At 45.8% G+C, this 20,858-nt stretch overlaps 1 protein-coding gene and 3 non-coding genes across 4 annotated transcripts; 1 reads left to right on the top strand and 3 right to left on the bottom strand.

Moving 5' to 3' along the window:
• The first annotated feature begins 9,623 nt into the window (after positions 1–9,623).
• LOC146191812 (solute carrier family 22 member 13-like) lies at positions 9,624–10,586 on the top strand. The gene has a single exon (XM_084600378.1). The coding sequence runs from the start codon at positions 9,624–9,626 to the stop codon at positions 10,584–10,586; it is 963 nt and encodes a 320-aa protein (XP_084456504.1).
• A 5,675-nt stretch (positions 10,587–16,261) lies between these two features.
• On the bottom strand, positions 16,262–16,343 carry TRNAL-AAG (transfer RNA leucine (anticodon AAG)). Its single transcript has one exon. It is a non-coding gene; the product is annotated as a tRNA-Leu (tRNA).
• Positions 16,344–16,629: 286 nt separating this feature from the next.
• On the bottom strand, positions 16,630–16,711 carry TRNAL-AAG (transfer RNA leucine (anticodon AAG)). The gene has a single exon. It is a non-coding gene; the product is annotated as a tRNA-Leu (tRNA).
• Positions 16,712–16,796: 85 nt separating this feature from the next.
• Positions 16,797–16,878, bottom strand: TRNAL-AAG (transfer RNA leucine (anticodon AAG)). Its single transcript has one exon. It is a non-coding gene; the product is annotated as a tRNA-Leu (tRNA).
• Positions 16,879–20,858: the final 3,980 nt, after the last annotated feature.

Here is a 20,858-nt window from a genome sequence, read left to right as displayed (position 1 = left end):
TCGGAAGCCACCTATATTCATTTAGGGTGAGGACACAAAATTGGTCCCCACACCACATCTCCGCGCAGTCTACAGACCTGCAGTCTTCGAATGTAGAGCTCTGGTTCATGGGTCTTCACATTCTTATTCCTGATACGGGGCAAGCACGTTGAAATGTACCTCATTCCGTCACAATTTGTCCCAATATATCTAACCTGATGTTGAGATGACACATAGCGCACTCGGAGCTCCTCGGCAGCATTAAACTTCACATCGGCAATTAAATATGGCTGCTTGCGCCGTCTTTAAAGAAATTCGTTGACAAATGAATAGGAAAAAAATTAAATGAAAACCACCCTGCCAGCCAGTGGGAAAGAACCCGGTGTCATAGGCGCAGACTAATATCCGGCGTGTTAAACTACAAAACTACAAAGCCGGATGTTGCCGTCTTGACCATCCTCCATCCGTGTCATAGTGAATCAAAATTCAGGAGCCAGTTTTTCGTACGAGCCAAGATTTGAACGCTCACAAAAAGAAAGAAAAAACGTGCTCAAGCGTCATTTGACGAACATGCCGCAAAGGACGTAATATGTGAGAGATTTTAACCACATCCTTCACTATTTTAAACAATATTTACTACCTCAGGGCACCAGAGGAGTATGTGATGAAGGATGAAGGAATAATCAAATTAATGAAAAAAAAAAAAAAAAGGTTTGCGGTTTTCATGAAGTCTAAGAGTGAGCGATGATGGAGTCTGCGTCCCGGCAATATATGAAATAGTATTTCTACTAGACCCGCTACTATCAGGTACCGGAGACTTCTAGGTTTCAGTTTTGGGCAGCCCCAACGCAAGTGGTGAATGTCGGCTTCAATATCCTCCCATCTGCATATAGGACACCCTGGGCGAGTATAAAAAATGTCAGAAATGAGGCAACGTCCGAATAACGGCAGGATTGAGGGCAACCCGAACCCGAATTTCTCGAAGTGCAATCTCCTCTGCACGGGTGAGACCGCAGAGGAATGTTGCCGCACAGTGAAGGATAAGGACACGTGCACATTTATTCGTGCCAATGAAATCAGTTAAAAAGTTTAGCGCCCTGGCATAGTAAACGGGTAATGGTAATTAAACCACCTCCAAATGTTTTAAATATTTAATGCATTCACAGCGTACGCAAGCACTATAAGTTCCCAGTGCTGTGCATCGGCAACTTTGTTCTTGTGAGCAACATTTCAGCCATTTACACCTGTTAATGTTGCAGTACCATTTAAGAAAGAAGGAAAAGGAAGGAAGATTGGAACCCGCTGTTCGTTTCTGTAAGGAAAATAAGCGTTTTTTTTTTCGTTTTTTTTTCTGTGGTGCCAGAGAAAATGACCGCATACTCACGTGGGAGAAAGTAACTCTGAGATGCGTGTTATTCAAAGCCATGTTGAAGTCTAACTGAGAGTTCAAGCTGCGCAGCACAAACTGGCAGCCTCGGCTATCCCGACTGCACCCGTCACCGCCGCTGAGCTGACTGCCGTCTTGGTATCGGTTGCCAATCCTATTGCGAGGAATATACACCGAAATTGTTTTCTGCATCGATACCGGATGGGAACCGGCGCACTATTGGTGCGCGCTCAGAGCAGGCTTTTTCCTACGCCGTAAATCTTTCCTCGATACCGCAACCATATGAAAATGTGTCAGCGCCAACAAACGGCAGTCATCGACCGAAAATTTGATGCATGATGTCGGCATAATCACCTCCATGTATTTCAACTAAGCACAGGTCAAGCATGAAAAATGACTTTTTGCTAGAAGGAGACATAAAAAAATAATGAAGATTACTTCAGCCAGTCTCATTTCCATTAAGCGATTGTGCATTTCTGTAAAGGGCACAGGTACGTTGAAATTGAAAAAACAAGAAATTAGTCATTTTGCTTTCTGCTGAGGTTTGATGTTGATTTCGAGACCCTAATTTTTAACCATATATTGTTGAGTGACTAGCAAGGTTTCTGTACACTTCACCAAAGCAACGTTAGCCCGTTTTTAGAAAATGAGGTCTCAACTGTGACAGACCGATTTCTTCTGAGCCTGTTCCGACTTGTATTTCCGCTGTAAAATAAAATATACGTCGAAAGAAAAACCGGAAGTTTTTCGAAGTTCACCTTTTTCTGTAGCAGCAGTAAGGCAAGGCGATAAGACAAATGGTACATTTTATTACTCCTTGGCAAATCTGCGCTTTTGAAGCGATATGTAAAGCCAAGGTCACCGTGTGCTTCCGATGACCTTCAAACAGCTTCGAGGTCAAGTTGAAACTTAAGCCACCACCTTGGGTAGCTATATATGCTCCCACCAAAGGTCAAGGTTAAAATCATGGCCAAGGTCAAACGTCAACTGACGTGGGAAGTAGCTTGACACGTGAACAGCTGCATGGCCGGAGCTATCGCTTTACATTTGATTTAACCGAAGCTAAACCACAGCCAATTTTCTTGCATAATACAAGATTTCACGCAATTTCTTCGCTCTTCTGTTATCCTTTAAAAGCTTCTTTCGTTTGGCAGCAGACAGCAAAGCATGTGCAAGGCCCTTTAGGCCACGCAATCTTACATATTGGCTAGCAATAGGGACACCGCCTTTCAAACTCTGCAGAGAGAACGGTCGCGTCACAATTTTCATAAGAAAGAGGGTAAATTCGGTACCATATGGAGGTGTATTAGGGATGGTTCTACATAGTAGAGTCCGAGGGCAATACCAATCATCACGACATGGTCATAGATGGCATCAAGGGTGGCACTGCATCGCCGATGCTCGTTTCAAATGGTGTCGTGGTCGAGGCGTTGACACCCTTGCACGGCGTCCAGCATGAAATCTTCCATGACAACCCGTGAAAGTTCAAGGGTGGGGTGGCTCGAGATGCACAACCCGGTACCCCAATTTACGACCATCAACGGTCATTGGGGGATACTGGAGCACCAGGGGGTGCAACGGGCAGGCTGAATGACAGTAACTATCAGGCCCCTTGTATTCTTCCCGCTGGCGTTGCCCGACAATCTCGTGCTCGCTGAATGGTAAGCAACCATACTTGGCGTGGCGTTCTCTTCGGGCGGCGCTTCTTCGCACACCTGGTAGAAGGTTGTCAGTGTTGCGCAACAACAGGTTGCTGCCGTCTGTGCATCTCCTTTGCCACTAAGACAAAGGGCTTACTTCGTTAATATGTGCTCTAGCAAACTTTTGTTTCTGGCGCGCATAAAATTTCTACCAATCTCTGTCGTCTGACACTGAACACCCTGATTTTTGGCTATTTTTGGGAGTGCAGGACAGAACTTGTGGCTAGTATCCATTCACCACACGAAAGCAGAGGGTTGGAACATGTCATGCATTGTCATCTTCTGTCAGGTGCACTGCGCTAAATGGTCATCTTCTATCGCGTGCACTGCGCAAAATGGGTCGTGTGTGTGTGTGTGTATGCAAGTATTTTATTCTCTGTCCCGTTTCTATAGTGTGATATTTTCGTTTAATTACTTGTGGAGGCCACTCTTTCTGTACTGGCTGTGAAGCAGGCAACGCATACTTGTTCCATGCATTCTCGGCAACAGCATACCAACGACATCACTCCCTTCTACGTCGTTTCATTTTTCTTCTACGAATAGTTGGAAGAGATGTTTGCCGAAAGAGTATAGCAAATTATACCCGCATCAAGACCATATATTGTGTATAGCCTCACTTCCGCCTAATATCCTCCGAATGTATGAGCCCGACCGCAAGTGGGGGGACGCCCATTGCCCAGATTTTCCAGATGCAGTGAAGTATTTTCTATGGCGTACCCAGGGAGGGGTGCTGCTGACACCTACCGGCGCCACCACTGGGGCGTTGTTCCGAACGAGCTCTGCGTGAACTGCGAACAAACTGAGAAGCAGACTTTTCCGAGGTTTTGCGCCATTTAGCTTCACGCGTTTCTGTGTCACATTGTCATTACGGCTGAGACTACAGAATGCATTTCTGCGATCTGCGACGTTCACTTCGGTCTATCACCCTGTTCCGCGGTAAAACCGGAACGAGGCGGTTTAGACACGGTGACCATGTCGAAACATTTTCCCGCTGATAATACGTCTCTGCGTGTTTTGCGGATTTCCTAGAGAGTCAGCTGTTCATCAGCGAATGGTATTCCTACAGGGGTAGTCAACACGCCACATTCACATTTCGAAGGTTGGCATGCTTTTTATTTTTTTTTTATTTACTTTTTTTGCTGGCCGGTTGTAAACTAACCCTTCTTGTCCCCCCGTCTCCTTGCTCCCTTTCCCCCTCAATCTGACATCTCCTATACTAGAAGTTTCGTGTTCCGGATTTTTTTATTCATCGTTTTATTTTTGTTCGCAATGTGATTACTTTGCTGTTCGCCTGCAAAGGTTTCACGCGTGACCCCTACCGATCACCGACCTACCAGTGTAGATGTGCTGAGGTGGCCAGAGATCCCGAAGGGCATTGCGCAGTGCGTACTAGCCCGTCGTCCGGAAGCAGGTGACCGTCTGACTCTCTCTGTTTCTTTTTTGTTTGCAAATAACCTGTGCAATGCTGTTTTAAGAGTCAAGCGTTTCAAATAATAAATAATACCAACGTTGCACTTCGTACTGCCCACATTTCATACCCTATTTCATTGTTATATGTCCCCAATTTTTTTGTTTCGAATTGGATGTACTTGCCGGCGTCCCACTAGCCGGTTCGATCGCGAATGAGACGATGGTACCTGTCATATGCTATGTTACATATGTTACGGTGACGTCATGCGGTCACGTGGTCACGTGCGTTTTGTGCGGCTTGCTGCTGCCCACTCCACGCATGAGCCAAAGAATACTATTGCCTTGAAATAATTTTTAAATGCTCGTTTTTATATTGCTACCCTAGACACAACTCATATTAAAGGACTCATAAGATGCTATTTGCGGCAAAATTCGAAAGCAAAAAATCCATAGAGGTAATTTTCGTTTGCATTCGAGTCGAATTTGAAATATTTGCGTGTAGCTGATATTTTCCAAATAATTTTTTTTAAATTACTCCTGGGTCAGCTCAGAATTGATTGGGGCGACACATCCCCGTGGCCAAACCTCCCTCCCCATTGACGTCAGTGGGACGCTGGCCACGCCCGCTTATTGGACGTTCCGAAGCTAGGCAGGCGGGACGGAGCGTTTTGGGACGCCACATCGATTTGTTTTAATTTTTTCTTGTCAGTGAGTTGAGATGAGGACGGAGAGGAGAGGAGAAGCTTCGTTTCCTATCGCCCATATTTTCTATGATAATGAATCTAACTTAATGTTTTTGTGCGTTGCGGAAAGGATTTATGGAATACATATTGCTCGTTCACGTTTTATAATTTTAGTAAATAGCTTTCATGAGCCCTTTAAGGCATGGTAGCATAATTCGAGTTGACATCGTCTGAAATTTGCAGTCAAATGTTAAGGAATTTATCAAATATGCTGGCAGGGATGTCGGACGCATATATAGTGACTAGTAGCTATTAAATAAACGTTTCTGTGTATGCTGCTTTTGGCATGTCTTTTTCTTTCCTCAGAATAATCTTAAAATTATGTTTTTTTACATTCGACCCATTATTCAAAGAAAGAGGAAAAATAAACGCCTACTGTATTTCCAGCTCTCTCTATCAGAGATGCAAAGCTCCTGGCCTACGTTTGCGCATATCAGCGGCAAAATTAAAAAATTTCTGAAATCCATAATTCTATTAGTTCAAACGAAATAACCTTTGAATTAAAATAAAACAAACTCCAATCAGCTGTGATTTGTTGTTGCTTAGAAAATGCGTCCTAAATATTCCTCAAAGTTTCCAGCAAGTGATAGGACCTACCTTGTGCTTAATCACACGGCAAGTCTAAACTGCGACGCATTGACATCACCAAAGACTTCACAGCAATCATATATTTACCACACTCAGTCTCCTTTCTACTCGGTTTTTGAACAAACTGTGGGGCCGGAAGTTTTATTCTTGGATTACGGCAATTATCGACCAAAGTGGGACATCTCAGTACACAAGGCAGAGAACGGTTATCAGGAAGCCAGCGAAGAAGCATTGCCTACGAAGAGACGCAAAACTGATATTCATATTATCGTTGAATGTAAACCGGTAATACAACTTTGCGGCAGAGGTTCGTTCGATGGATTTAAGCTCTATTTTGCATAATGGCCCCTCCAAGCTGCTCGTATTTCTTTTTAGTCCATTCCTGGTCGTGTCTGAATCAAGTCTTTTCGTACCGCCGAGGCTAATACTCTAAGAAAAGCATTTTGTAGGCGTCATTTATGAAGTGAAGCCTGTTAAGCTTGCCCATTGGATTCCCCGAGCATAGCCACCACCCTGTCAGGCGCCACAGGCGTTTCCGGTTGAACGTTAAAATGCACGGTTCATTTGTAGTATTAATGGTATCGACAAGCTTCTGCATTGTACAAGGATTGAAGTGTGCATATAGGGCAAACAGCTGGAGGCAAATGTGATTTCTACGACTATAGGTTGGTGTCCAATCTCTATACATAAATTTAGAAGACGCGATCCGATTAGAACACAGCTCCTCTGAAAAGAAAAAAAAAAACATTGATCCATAAGAGCTCCAACTCTGCGACTGGAAGTCGCATTATTAATGTACTGTTGGCTACAGTAACGCGACGTTATCGATATAAAAAACAAAAATCTCCCCCCCCCCTCTCGCTCCGCTTTGTTCCACTGTCATACGAGCTGCACGATTCTGAGAAAAAGTAAGACACGAAGCCTTACTGATGTCGATACCTGCACAGTGTGCCACCTGAAAAAGTACTTCTACCTCAACGTCAGAAATGTCAGAGATGGCTGCCGCATGCAGTTCGTCATGATCCCGAGTGCGCTGACAAGCGCCTCTTACTTTCGCCCACGACAGTGCACGTGGACATGTGCTCTATATGTGATAATCACCAATAATTCGTAAAACAGCATCGGCTGGTCGCTTATTAATATTTTACGCTTTGTTGCACGTGCTCTCTTGTTGCAGTAAACAGCCATTCAACTATCCGAAAATTGTATTTTTTTTTTCTGAAAGATCACCATCGCTGTAAGCATTAGTTTTTTTCGAACAATATTCATCTAAATAACACCTAATGGGTCAGTAGGTTTATCGTTTGGGATAAAACAAAAACAGCAGGAGAACTCAACAGGCAAACAAAGCAGACATAGTCACTGACTGTCAACTCTTGTTAGCGCCTGTTCCTCGTCTTGACTTTCTTCGTTAGTTATGGTTCTGCAGTATTTTCGACCCATATATGCTCCTGCTGAAAGTAAAATCCCTTTAATTTAACTGCATCACCAAGTTCGATTCAGTCGCACTGATCTCATTCCCAAACTTTCTCTCGAGGAAATCTTAAATTGTCGACGCTTGCTCTAAAAAAGCAATACTTATGTTTCTGCCGATCGTAGGGTATACGTTTGTTGTGGGTGGGACAACCAGTAAAAAATATTAACTGACCAAATCCAAATTGTACAAAATAGATTGCAAGCTTCGTTCTATAGTAGTACAAGCGAGGGAGAAGTAGCACTAAAAGGAAAAGTGATCTGCGATGTTAACCGCTCTCCTCAGGCCGAAAAAGAGTGCGTTTGCAATTGCTGTTTCAGGTATGTAACAAACCCCACCAGAGTTAACGAAAACGCTTATTTCGAATAACCGCACTAAATGTCTAAACTAACTGAGCGTGACTTTAAAATACGAGAATATCGTCCTAAAGAATGGTCTAGAATTCTTTTTTTTTTTTTTGTGGCAAATGTAAAAGGGTAGAATCGTCTGCCTTTAAACTAAATGTGATGCAATAACAAAGGACTTTATTTTTTTTTTTTTCATTCCGTAACCCCCCCCTCCTGACCTCGGTTTGAACGCCCTCGCTCAAAGGGGGTATCGCTTAAAAAAGATACAAAATATGCAGAGATTGCCCCTAGCTAAGCTCACTGAGGTACTGGCCCGTCAATAATAGCTGGTATTGGTTCAGGTACTCTGCATGGTTCCGAATTTTCACAATTTTCACGAAAGTACATATGAAAGCAGGTCCATGCTGAAATGCAACGATGTGTAGTAAAGCAGTTTCGTCATGCAGGTACATAATTGCGCTGATTTGTTTATGTCTTGCTGCTCATGAAGCAGAAGTGTGCCTCTAACTTTGAGTGCTATTGGTTCTGTTTTTATGGCTGATCAATATGCAAGAGGGACAGATAGATTTTTAGCATATCTATTACACGTAGTTCAATAACGGCATCTGCATTCCTCATATTTCCTCGCAGCGCACGGCATGAAAGTAAAGAACAGAAACCGCTGGCCTTCCGATTTTCCTTTACTTAGACTTTCCTCTCCAAGCATAGCAATGGAACCAGAAAAGATTGTGGACGACAGGCTGTGGCACCCTGTGCTTTCTTTGCGAGCTCATTTCTTTCCCGTTATCACTAAACGACATGGACTCATGATGGATGGCAAGAGAAAAGCGCAACCTAAATATCGCAGTTATTTGCCGTTGCACATTGAAAACCACCAGAAACTTTGTTCACTTTCTTTTTTTAATAACCTGAGTTGTCAAGCGTGGAAAAGTTATCACCGAGTACTGTCCTTCGCATTCACTTTCCTCCAGTTATTATCGTCGGACAGATAACTAATACCGAGGCAGTATGTCAGCTCGGAGGGGTCGCCACAGATGCAAACCGGAAAACCGGGGCTCCCTTTAACAACTTTAAAGTTCATTTAAGCTGCGACATGACATTGAATAACACGCAACTCAGGGCATCTTTTAACATAATAGCGTTAAAGGCGCTTCTCCCACACAGTTGACTCGAACTGCAGTACGCAGTCATCGGAATGTACCCTCTGCCGCTCCAAATACCCTTCTTTATTTCAGAAATGAGGTAGAAAACTGTATTGAAATATAGCAGTAAAAAAAGTAAAACAGTCGAGGAGGTATATTTTGATAAACACTTTAACGATTTATTTTCCTAACGGAAACAAATTACACAGTCGCACCACCATGCGCAGCTCTGAAGACAAAGAAGAAAGGAACCCAGGCAGCTCGCGCAGTGGCGAGGCTTGCAAGCGTCTATGACTCCCTTGCGCTGCAGATTACCGAAACTAAATCTGTATTTATGTCGTTCGGGTCCATCCATTACTAACCTCTGTGAGTCTTGCAAAGAAATTGAATCCAAAGATCATTTTTTCCTCTTCTGCCGGCGGTTCGCATCTCTCGATAAAATTTACTTAGCGACTCCCCTTTTAAGATTAGGCCTTCCTCTAACCATTCCAGTTCTCCTCTCCTTCGGGGCAAGCGTCACGGGCTATGCCTTAAAACCAGTGTGCGATACTATTCATGATTACACAATTTCATCAGACAGATTCCTGTGTTAGGTGAGACTTCATTGCTTTTTCTTTTCCTTTTTATTTATTTTTTCATATTCCAGTTATGCACCCATATTTCTCTGAGTACACGAGTCCTTGGCCATATATTTTAGAATCTACAATGTACCCTGACCAATCCCCCGCCGTTGGTATGTGCCATTTAGACTGAGGTCATCATCATCATCATCAAGAACCCTGGCCAGTCCCCCTTCGTAGCTATGTGCCATTTACCAAGGTAGAAGAAGAATGCTGCAAAACTGACTGCAAGGATGCAGTTGCCCTGTCTACGGAAGCTTTCCAAGATCGACCTGGTAACCAGCGACTGCTTCGACTGCGGTGACCTGTTCGGCTACGGTAACTTCCAGCGCTGGCTGTTCGTTCTCACTATGGTGTGCATGTGTGCGATGCAGTGCCATACACTTGTCTTCCGTATCATCGCGGGTGATGTCGACCACTGGTGCAAGCAGCCGCGCGGCGAAGAGATGATGTCAGCTGCCTCCTGGAAGAACGTGGCGATCCCTCTGGAAGCCGACGGAAGTTTCAGTCACTGCACCGTCTACGCACAGCCGGGTGACCCTAACGACACTCGGATTCTGGACTGCGATGAGTGGGACTACGACCCGGAACAGGAGCGAAGGACCATCGTGAGCCACTGGAACCTGGTGTGCCACAGAAGGCCGCTCCTTGCCGTGTTGCAGGCTGTCTACGTCGCCGGCTCACTGCTCTTCATGAGTTTCATCGGACTCATAGCCGACCGCGTCGGTAGACTTCCCGTGCTTCTCTCGACGGTGGTGGTTCTGCAGCTGGTCACACTGGCCGGATGCTTCAGTGTCACGTACCACGTGTACGTCTTCTCGAGATTTCTCATCTCTGGCTGCGTCGCGACGGTCATGGTGCTCTCCTCCACGATGTTCTTTGAGGCATCGGCTCACGGACACAGGAGTTCGCACCTGTGCGCCGCCATTGCCATGGGCCTGCTGGTGGCCGAAGTGTGGTTTGCCATCGCACGGCTGCTGCAACATCTCGACTGGATCATTATGCAGAGTCTCGTACTCTCACCAACGGTCCTGACGGTATACGCGTTCAGCGTCGCACAGGAGTCTCCGCGATGGCACGTTGCCAACAAGGACATGGCCAGCGCCGAAATGGCCATACTCAGCGCGGCAAGCAGAACCACTTCCCTCTGGGCACCACAATGTGCATGCTTGAGAGGCTCAAAGACGAGGCTTTAAGGGTCGAACACCAGCTTAGAATCAAGGGAGAAGACGTCGCTGCAGTTCAAGAAGTGCTGCACCGCACGTCCGTAATGTGCGTCTCAAGTTTCGCCGTTTCGTTCATGTTCTTCACGATGCTGTTCCTCGACGCCTACGTACTGGCAGAAAGAAAAGCCTGGTTCCAGTGGGTATCCAGCTGCGCTACCCTCGCGGGATTCGCTATTCTTTACTTTGCAACCAGGAAAGCTGCCTCACCGCACGCGCTGGCTGCAATCCTAGGCGCGCTTGGTGGCATTTCTGGCTTAATGTTTTTCACATTCGCGGGCAAATACGGCTTCTTAAACAGCTTATTGTTCCTCTTGACCAAGCCGTTTGTGTATGTTTGCAACGTCCTTATATTCACGACTACCATGAGTGTGGGCGCCACTCCCATTCGCTGTGCTACCATTTGCTGGTTCTTCGGCATCGGTCGTTTGGGAGGGTTGTGTGCCACCCTTATGTTCGCGCTTCTGGACGTGGGTCATGGCTACATGCTCTTCGCCATTACAGGAGTGGCCCTATTCGTGACCATGCTCGCTCAGCTTGTCCTCCCACCAAAACACGAGGTCCTGATATTGACCAGCATTGTTCCCGTCGTCGAAAATAAAGGTGGCGTGGACTACATGAAGCAAACTCTAGATACAACTCTCCTAAGTCGTAAGAAGCAACGTCATCGCAAGTCCCGTTCAAGTGCTGCGTCGTTGAGACGACCCGGATCGGAGATAAAGCAAACAGAATGAGATCGTTTCCGGACCTATATATGCGCTTGATTGGACCACTGTGCACTGCTTTGTTCATAACTTTTGCAGAATTCACTTTACCGCATCGTACGAACATTTCTTCTTCTCTTAGAGCCTCACTTTATTGCTCTTTAATGTCCAGTGCAAGCCTGAAATGAACGGTTCGACCATCGCTCAAAATAATTTTTTTTTTGTAATATCGCAATCTTCTTAACCCGTGATAATAATCTAGCTGTATATACGATAACGTCTCAGATGCATATACTATGTTGATAACAAGGGCAGCTTGCTTCGAGACTTCTATATACATTTTGAAGCGAAACACCTACGCACAAATGCAGCAAAATGAAATTACGTAGACCGTCAGCTAAAAATAACATATACTGATTGTCATTATATCTCAGCTAATGTCAAAATCATTTAGAGTGCGACAGGCTTTGCGTGGAAATGTTTTTTTTTTTTTTTTTGCAAGTTTTCAAGTTTTGCAAGTTGCAAGAAATGCAAGTTTTTGAATTCACATAATATAAGAGCATATTATTCTGAGCAAGGAAAAAAGTCCTTGACATCCAGCTCCCAAATGGTAAAAGGTTACCTTGTTCGTGCAATTTTATTGCTTTCGCATGTGACTCGACTGGTATTGGAAATGCGTGTTATCTTGAGCTACGTTCCTTAACTATCTTGTTACAGGCTTCGAGAGTTTGCATCTAAAGCTGAATTTTATAAACAGCTATCTGAACACAGCCTCACATTTTGTAGTGCTTCCAGTGTAATATTGCTAGCTGCGATAAAACAAGAGTTCTTGGTTCGGTATCTTGGTTACAGCGCAAATCCGCACAGCGCGTTCACGAGCTGCGGACTTCAATGTCGCCCAGTGCTCCTGTTTTTCGTGACTAGGCTCAAGCAGATATTGAACAACCGTGAAATTATCTGTATTAACCAGTACCAAATGAGGCTTGTTTGGATCATTAGCTGCGATTGTAGTTCGTCGAAATAGAAGCTTGTTGACAAAGCGAAGTTGGTCACCTAAGGTCTGAAGTGCATATTTGATCCGAGAAAAAACACAGCAAGGTAGAAGTTTTCAAGCTATATAGGGCACAGAAAGATCGTAGATACTTCGGAGCCTTTTGGAACCATTCCGACTGTGAGCGAGAAAGGGCGGAGTTTTAGGATGGAGCATAAGCTCAAGTGAGTGAGAAAATTTACTGAAGCTCAAGTGAGAAATTCAAAGTCGACAATGAAGCGTCGATGCTTTAGGCATAGAGTGGAGAACTGCATCTTGATCTATGCTGACAAGTCGAATCATAGCAATTGGACACGATGACTACGTGACGTCACAACACATTTGGATGTGGCGGATGTTGCGGACGAGACTGACGGGCTACAGTCATGAGCTTCCGATAGAGAGGGGAATGATGTCTTCGTCGCTAAATATTAGTGAGGGCCAAATCTCCCTCCCCCCCCTTCCCCCCCGGGGTGGTGCAGTGGTAAGACGCCCGACTACTGTGCCAGAGCTCCCTGGTTCGAACCCGACCACGGCGGCTGCGTTTCGATGGAGGCGAAACGAAGCGGCGTCCGTGTGCTGTGCGATGTTGTTGTTGTTGTGGCTATAGGAAGAAGAAAAAGAAAATGCACGGGCCTGCTACTGGCTCTGTAGCTGAGCCACCTCCGCTGCCTCGTGCAGACAGAAGAGAAAAAAGAGAAGAAAGCAATGAAAGAGAGAAAGAAAGACGCGCGCCGCAACAACAGCCGTCGTCCATCCCCGAAACGGTGGCGGGTGCAATGACGGCCTCAACAGAAAAATTCGGTGGCAGGCTAGCCCCCGCCGCAAGCGGCGGTCCCAGCCCCATCAGGGAAGATTATCTGTGCGGTGTCAGCGCGCGTTATCCCCAGGTGGTCGAAATTACTCCGAAGCCCTCCACTACGACTCCCCTTTCTCTCCCTCCACCTTCACTTCCACCTTCCTCTCTTCCCTTACGGCGCGGTTCAGGTGTCCACAGCTACAAGCGCCGCCGGGGTGGTGCAGTGGTAAGACGCCCGACTACTGTGCCGGAGTACCCGGGTTCGAACCCGACCTCGGCGGCTGCGTTTCGATGGAGGCGAAACATCTGTGTGCTGTGCGATGTCAGCGCAGGTTAATCCCCAGGTGGTCGAAATTACTCAATAGCCCTCCACTACGGCTCCTCTTTCCACTTTCACACCAACCTTCCTCCCTTCCCTTACGCAACACCACCTCGTCTAGGTGGTGTTGCCTTACGGCGCGGTTGCGGTGTCCACAGAGAACAAGTGAGACAGTTACCGCGCCTTTCCCTTCCTATAAATAAATCAGTTTTTTTTTTTCCACAGCTACAAGTGAAACTGGTGCTGCGCCTTTCCCTTCCTGTGAACCAATTATTACCAAACGTACTAGCGGAGAAGCTTAATGGCAATCTTCTCGGCGGCCTTTTTTCTGCTTAAAATTATCACGTCGTATTTATGCGGCTCTGCCGGCAACGGTTTTATGGCTGCATGAAAGGCCTCAGTACCACGTGCGCTCAAGCACGCGACTGATTAATGAGCGAAAGAAGGAAGCATGAAGTCTATAGTAAGCATATGGTAAGCGTTCGGTATATGTGCATGTAAACACGGCAAAGAGCGTTGCCTTTATATCGTTTATTTTTACTCTTTAGAGCATGGCCAAACAACTTGTCCCGCCACGTAACCTATGTTTCTGCCGCTAGTTTTTCAATCTGCGTCAAGTGGTGATTCTTTTTATTCCATACCAAATTCTATTTTTGCAAAATAATAATCGGTTAAGAGGAAAGGAAAGGTGCAGTATTTGTCACGCTTGTTCTGTGGACACCTGAACCGCGCCGTAAAAGAAGGTAGGAAGATTGGTGTGAAAGCAAAATATTCCGATTTCTCGGATACTTAGCTGGTATTTTCAAGTGAGATGTGTATATTTCTATGTCCAACTTTATGGGCATCTAACATGCAAGTAAACCGCATCATTGGATTCCAGGCCACGTCCTTCGTTTATTAAAACTGTGATCCCAAAAAGCACGTCTCTTTGTCCGAATTTACCTTCTATTCAGCTGCTGCGCCAAAACCGAGAGCCGTAGATTGATCCTTTCGCTAATGATGACTAGTGAAATGCAGATTAGGTTAGGATAGGTTAGGTTAGGTTAGGTTAGGTTAGGTTAGGTTAGGTTAGGTTAGGTTAGGTTAGGTTACTTAACCTTACACAGTACACACTTGCGGCGCATATTGTGCTTGTAAAGACTGAGTATTTTGCAATGCCTAAAGCCCGGTCTACTGATTGATTGATTGATTTATAGGAAGGGAAAGGCGCGGTAACTGTCTCACTTGTTTTCTGTGGACACTTCAACCACGCCGTAAGGGAAGGGAGGAAGGTGGGAGCGAAAGTGGAAAGAGAGAAAGAGGAGCCGTAGTGGAGGGCTGCGGAGTAATTTCGACAACCTGGAGACTTTTAACGTGCGCTGACAGCGCACAGCACACGGACGCCTCTTCGTTTCGCCTCCATGGAAACGCAGCCGCTGAGGTCGGATTCGAACCCGGGTGCTCCGGCACAATAGTTGGGCGTCTTACCACTGCACGACCCCGGTGGGAGCCCGGTGTACGGCGCTTACGGGCTTCGTCTGCTCCCTGTGATTGAGCGCTATCGTTTTCCGTGCTTGCAGATGAATTCACATCCAGCTTTGTGAATATCCTTCCTGGTTTGCCAGGAAGGCTGACTGCTGCTTTTTTTTTTATTGCGCTAACTTGCCGTAAGGCATAGAAAGTCATGTAACTGGTTTTCTGTCAGAAACTCGAGAAGGCTATTGCTTTTATTGTTGCCTGTTTTCCACTTGGCGAAATCCTCCTCCGTTGTCACCGACAGTCCCACTTCCTTGAAAATCCGAGTCCTTGACGCCTCCGCCACTGCACAAGTCCACAGCAGGTGGAGAACATCAACCTTCGCAGCTGGCGTCGAACATTTGGGCAGGTAGTCGGTCCTATGTCTTGGGTGTCCCATCGACACTTGACCGACGGGGTAAGGGCCGCCCCAGACCTTATCCTTCTAAGAGATACCTCCTCCAGTCTACTTAAGTTATTAGGGAAGGGGTAATTACACGGAGGGATAAGTGCATGTGTACTTTTCCGCAAGCAGGATGCCAGGATGGGGACAACGGAGCGGGCATCAAAAGGTAGCTTGGTGGGGGTGCATTAGGGTTTGGAACTTGGTGTGTGAGGTTGTCAACTTTTTCTTTGCTCAGAGTTCTCAGTATTAACCTGTGCTGAGAACCCTGAGCAGACTAGTTTTATTTATGCACATATTTCATGCTGATTCTCCCCAATCGGCAGCGCCTAATGCTTTCGTAAGCGTACATTGTGCGTATATAGTGTCTACATAGCTTTGTGTACTGAAAATACTCATTCATATATAGTGACCTCGTGCAACAGGCCCAATACAAAATTAGAGGGCGTCAAACAGAACACAAAAAAATTATTAGGTTATCTTTTCTTGACTACGTGTTCTTTTCCATTTATTCCTGCGACTTCATCTTATTACCTAATCCCTGCAGCAGCGGCCGCTTTTTGGTGGAGGCGAAAAGCAAAGCGCTCGTGTTCAGTGCGATGTCAATGTACGCTAAAGAACCCTAGGTGGTCGAAATTTCCGAAACCCTCCACTACGGCGCCTCTGATATAGCCTCAGTAGCTTTGGGTCGTTAAAGCCCACAAAACCAAACTAATCATCTTATTACCTTTCATTTGTTTTTATTCTGACGTACGCTGAGTTTCTAGCAATTGAGGCTGCTCGGGACGCTAATGCAGTCTAGCACTGACGTCCGAATTAGGAAGAGAGACTGGCAGGGCATACGAGGTAGTGGCTGCTGCTAGTCTTCAATTTATTTTAAATAAAAAAGCTAAAATTTGTGACAGCGGTGGGATTCGAACCCACGCCCCCGAAGAGACTGGTGCCTTAAACCAGCGCCTTAGACCGCTCGGCCACGCTACCTTTTCTTTTTCTTTTTTTTACACAGAATGACGCAGTATGGCACTGACGTCCGAATTAGGAAGGCTAGTCTTGAATTTATTTTAAACCAAAAAGCTTAAAAGTTTGTGGCAGCGGTGGGATTCCAACCCACGCCCCCGAAGAGACTGGTGCCTTAAACCAGCTCCTTAGACCGCTCGGCCACGCTACTTTTTTTTTTTTTTACACAGAATGACGCAGTCTGGCACTGACGTCCAAATTAGGAAGGCTAGTCTTGAATTTATTTTAAACCAAAAAGCTTAAAAGTTTGTGGCAGCGGTGGGATTCGAAACCACGCCCCCGAAGAGACTGGTGCCTTAAACCAGCGCCTTAGACCGCTCGGCCACGCTACCCACGGTATGACGCTCTCTGGGGCTGACATTCGAATTAGGAAGGCTAGTCTTGAATTTATTTTAAATAAAAAACCTTAAAATTATGTGGCAGCGGTGGGATTCGAACCCACGCCCCCGAAGAGACTGGTGCCTTAAACCAGCGCCTTAGACCGCTCGGCCACGCTACTTTTTTTTTTTACACAGAATGACGCAGTCTGGCACTGACGTCCAAATTAGGAAGGCTAGTCTTGAATTTATTTTAAACCAAAAAGCTTAAAAGTTTGTGGCAGCGGTGGGATTCGAACCCACGCCCCCGAAGAGACTGGTGCCTTAAACCAGCTCCTTAGACCGCTCGGCCACTTTTTTTTTTTTTTCTTTATTGCCGTGAAACACAAAACAAAATACACATGATAAAACACATCAACTACACTTGAGCTAACGCGTACGCGGCTAAAATCTTTTCAGGTTCACCAACTCATCAAATAGACATTGCCATTGTGGTGGATCCTGCTGCATCCTGAAAGATTCGCGTATATACACCGCACTTTCAATGAAGTTTTCACGCGCAGATCGTGTATTTATATCTGCGTGACGCACCTGCATTCGTGTTTTCCACAAACTATGGAGGCCAAGAAGCATAATTAAATCATAAGGTGCATCATCGTTCTGCACTGGTAGGAATCTGATACCGTACGGAGTTAGGGGAAGTTCCTTTTTAATTGTCCTTTGGAGGACGTCCCATAGAAAAACAGCATCCCAACACTGTAAGAAGACGTGTTCAATTGTCTCCGGTTTTTGGCACAACAGGCAATTCGTTGTCCATGGGACGAAGATACCTTTTTCATTCAGCCAGGTTTTAACAGGGAGCGTATTAGAGTGAAGTTTGAAAAGGAACGTTTTAGAAGATGGCCTCAAGGGCATCTTCTTGACTCTTTTCAAAACGTCCTGCCCTGGGCCTCCACAGTGTAATGCCCGGTAAAAAGGCACCGGCAGCATCACGTCAATGAGATCTTTATACAGTTTTTTTTTTGGAACATTTAAAAGGTAATCAAAAGAAAACCGCACTTCCAGCAACTTGCACGAAAAAACAACCTCGCGCAGGTAGCCAGTCACAGTACCAGGCATGCTTTCACATGACACTATCCATTCAGGGAGCAACCTCTGCAATCGCACTTGCATCACAGTTCTTAGAAAGATATCTTTTTGATCACGCAGGAATATAAATCGCGAAACCACTTGACGCAAAAACAAATGGACAAGGCCAAGCCCGCCCCTTTTAACAGAAATAAACAAATTCGTCCGGGCGGTTTTTTCCCACGTGGATGCCCAAATAAAAACAGCAAAAACGCGGTGCATTTTCTGAATTGAGGTTCGTGAGACACACAACACATTCATGAGGTACCACAGCCTCGAAATAAGAAAAACATTGCAAATAGAAGCGCGCGAAAACATTGAGAGTTGCCTTCCTTGCCACGCATCCGCTTTTTCTTTCGCTCTGGATGTTTCTTCCATCCAGTGCACGTTGGGATCTCGATAACAATCTAAAGGCACGCCTAGATATCGCGTTGGGAGAGCAGACCATCGCAGCTTACAGAAGAAATCAGGTGTCACGTCCCAATCACCGTGTCAAAACCCAGAGCTTTTCTCCCAATTGATCTTACATCCGGTTTGATCACAAAATGTTTGAACGACACCCGTGACTTCACAGATGCTCTTTCTGGTTGCACAAAAGACTGCAATGTCATCAGCGTATGCTAGCATTTTCACGTGTGCTGATTGCAGCTTGAATCCTAAAATGCGATCGCTATCAATGATAGCCAAGCAAAGTGGCTCTAAATACAGTGCAAAAAGTAGGGGTGAGAGCGGGCAGCCCTGCCTTACTGATGACCGTACTGCAATGCTGTCAGTCAGTTCACCATTCACTATAATACGGGTCGTGCAGTTCGCATAAGCCATTTTAACACCCTCCACTATGACTTCACCAAGGTTAGAATGCTCTAAAATGGAAAAAAGAATTTCGTGAGAAACACGATCAAAGGCTTTCGCCAAGTCTAATTGCATCATGGCTATCTGACCCCCGAGTGCATCAACACATTCTAGTACGGTTCTTGCGACATGTATATTCGTGGCAATCGATCGACCCTTGATGCCACACGTTTGATGAGACCCAACCAATTCATTTATTACGCTTTGCAGTCTTTTTGCTAAAACCTTCATGTACACCTTGTAGTCAACATTGGTGAGGCTTATCGGTCGATATGACCCCACCAACAGTCGTTTCTCCGGATCCTCTGTCTTGGGTATTAGAACAATGTGCGATGTAGAGAAAGACAATGGAACAGCATTACGTTCGTAAGCTTCAGTGATTACATCGAATATAAACTGAGCCGCATAGTGCTGAAACGTTTTAAAGAAGACAGCGCTTAGACCATCGGGTCCAGGGGCTTTCCCAGGTGACAGGTCATCTATTGCAGATTCTATCTCCTGTAACGTTATCGGTGTTTCTAGGCGCGCTTTACTTTCGTCATCCAGTGCAGGCATCAGTCTTAGAAAGTCTGTTTGAAAGCCGCCTACAGTCTCAAGCTTAGCGCTAAGCAGTTCTTCGAAGTGCTCTGCTACCGCATGCTGAATATCTTTAGCATCTTCTGTGATATGGCCGCCATACCTTATACTCCTAATTTCTTTCTGGCAGGCGTATCTTTTCTCGTCTGCTAGGGCTCGTTTTGTCGGCACTTCTCCAGCCCAAAGTTTTTCAGCCCTTGCACGTATGACAGCCGCTGTGTATCTTTCGCTGTCGATTGTTTCCAGCTCACTTTTAAGCTCTCGTATTTTACTGGCGAAATGCCCTGGCACAGTACTTTCCATGCTCAAAAAAAGAGCAAGTTGTTCATTCAGTTCTTTTTCTTTTTCTTTCTCTTTGTATCGCAGCTTACTACTCTTTTCTATTGCTTTCAATTTGACCCACTCTTTGAAGCTGTCCCATTCCGCTGCAAAACTTACTGGTCGCATAGCAAGACGATTTTCAAACTCTGTCTTAACTTCAGTAAGGAACTCTTCATCGGCAAGAAGTTTGGCATTCAGTTTCCATAGGTACCAGTTAAAGCGCGATTTCTTTCCTTTGCGACCAAACACTGCACTCACGAGACAATGATCGCTGAAAGACACAGGTTTGACATCATATGCAGTACATAGGGAAACAAGATCTACCGAGGCATACACCCTGTCCAATCTGGCATGGCTATCTCGCTGAAAGTGCGTGAACTCTGGCTGGTTTCCAGTGGAGAACACACTACCAACATCCTCAAGGCTATACTCATGCACAAGTGCATTCAACAGCTCGGAGCTTCTATCTCTTCGAGGTTTACACTTGGCCGCTCGGTCCACAGCTGCGCACACACAGTTGTAGTCACCAAGTACAAGCAAGATTTTGTCGACCTTCAACCACAACTCAATAGACTGAAAAAACAATTCACGCTCACGCCCTGAATTGGGAGCATACACACACACAACACGCCAGCATAAATTAGAGTAGGTAAAATCGGTAACCAAAAGACGACCAATTGGACAGGCAAAAACGGACTCTACGCTTACTCCCAGCGTGTTACGTATAAATAAAAGGCATCCACCCGATACACCAACAGAATGGCATACACACACATAAAAGTTTGTTTGAAAAGAAGCCACCATACGGTCAGTGCTTTCTTGGCTCTCAATCTTTGACTCTTGCACAGCTGCTATATCTATATCATTATCCAAAAGGAGGCGACTGAGCTTGCATTGTCGCCTTCTCGCTCCCAGTCCTCTAACATTCAAAGTAGCTACGTGTAACGGCGAATTAAGCTTGAGAGTCATGTACTAGAGAGAGACGCCAGTACCGGCATGGTGCCTACCTTCATGGTTGCGTGGCCTCCGCTTCTGACAAACAGCGGCGTATGCATGCATGTAATGTCCTGCCAGCAGAATGTCGGGATGCATTCAAACGAAGTCCAAGCCCATTGTTTCATTTTTGCTAACACACGCACCACTTGGTTGTAGAAGGTTCGTGACGCTGGTCGGTAGGCAGCCGACCCACAAATCGTTCAGGTCTCCACAAAAACTACGGAGGCGGTTTCCCCGCCTGCCGCGTGTCAGCCGAGAAGTTCGGCTTCGGTCTTAACGTGGCTCTTCG

Source organism: Amblyomma maculatum, chromosome 4 (assembly GCF_055883805.1).
Source record: "Amblyomma maculatum isolate TAMU_Amacu chromosome 4, ASM5588380v1, whole genome shotgun sequence".
NCBI lineage: Eukaryota > Metazoa > Arthropoda > Arachnida > Ixodida > Ixodidae > Amblyomma > Amblyomma maculatum.
The sequence above is the reverse complement of the archived record's forward strand: the minus strand, read 5'-3'. Positions and strand labels throughout refer to the sequence as shown.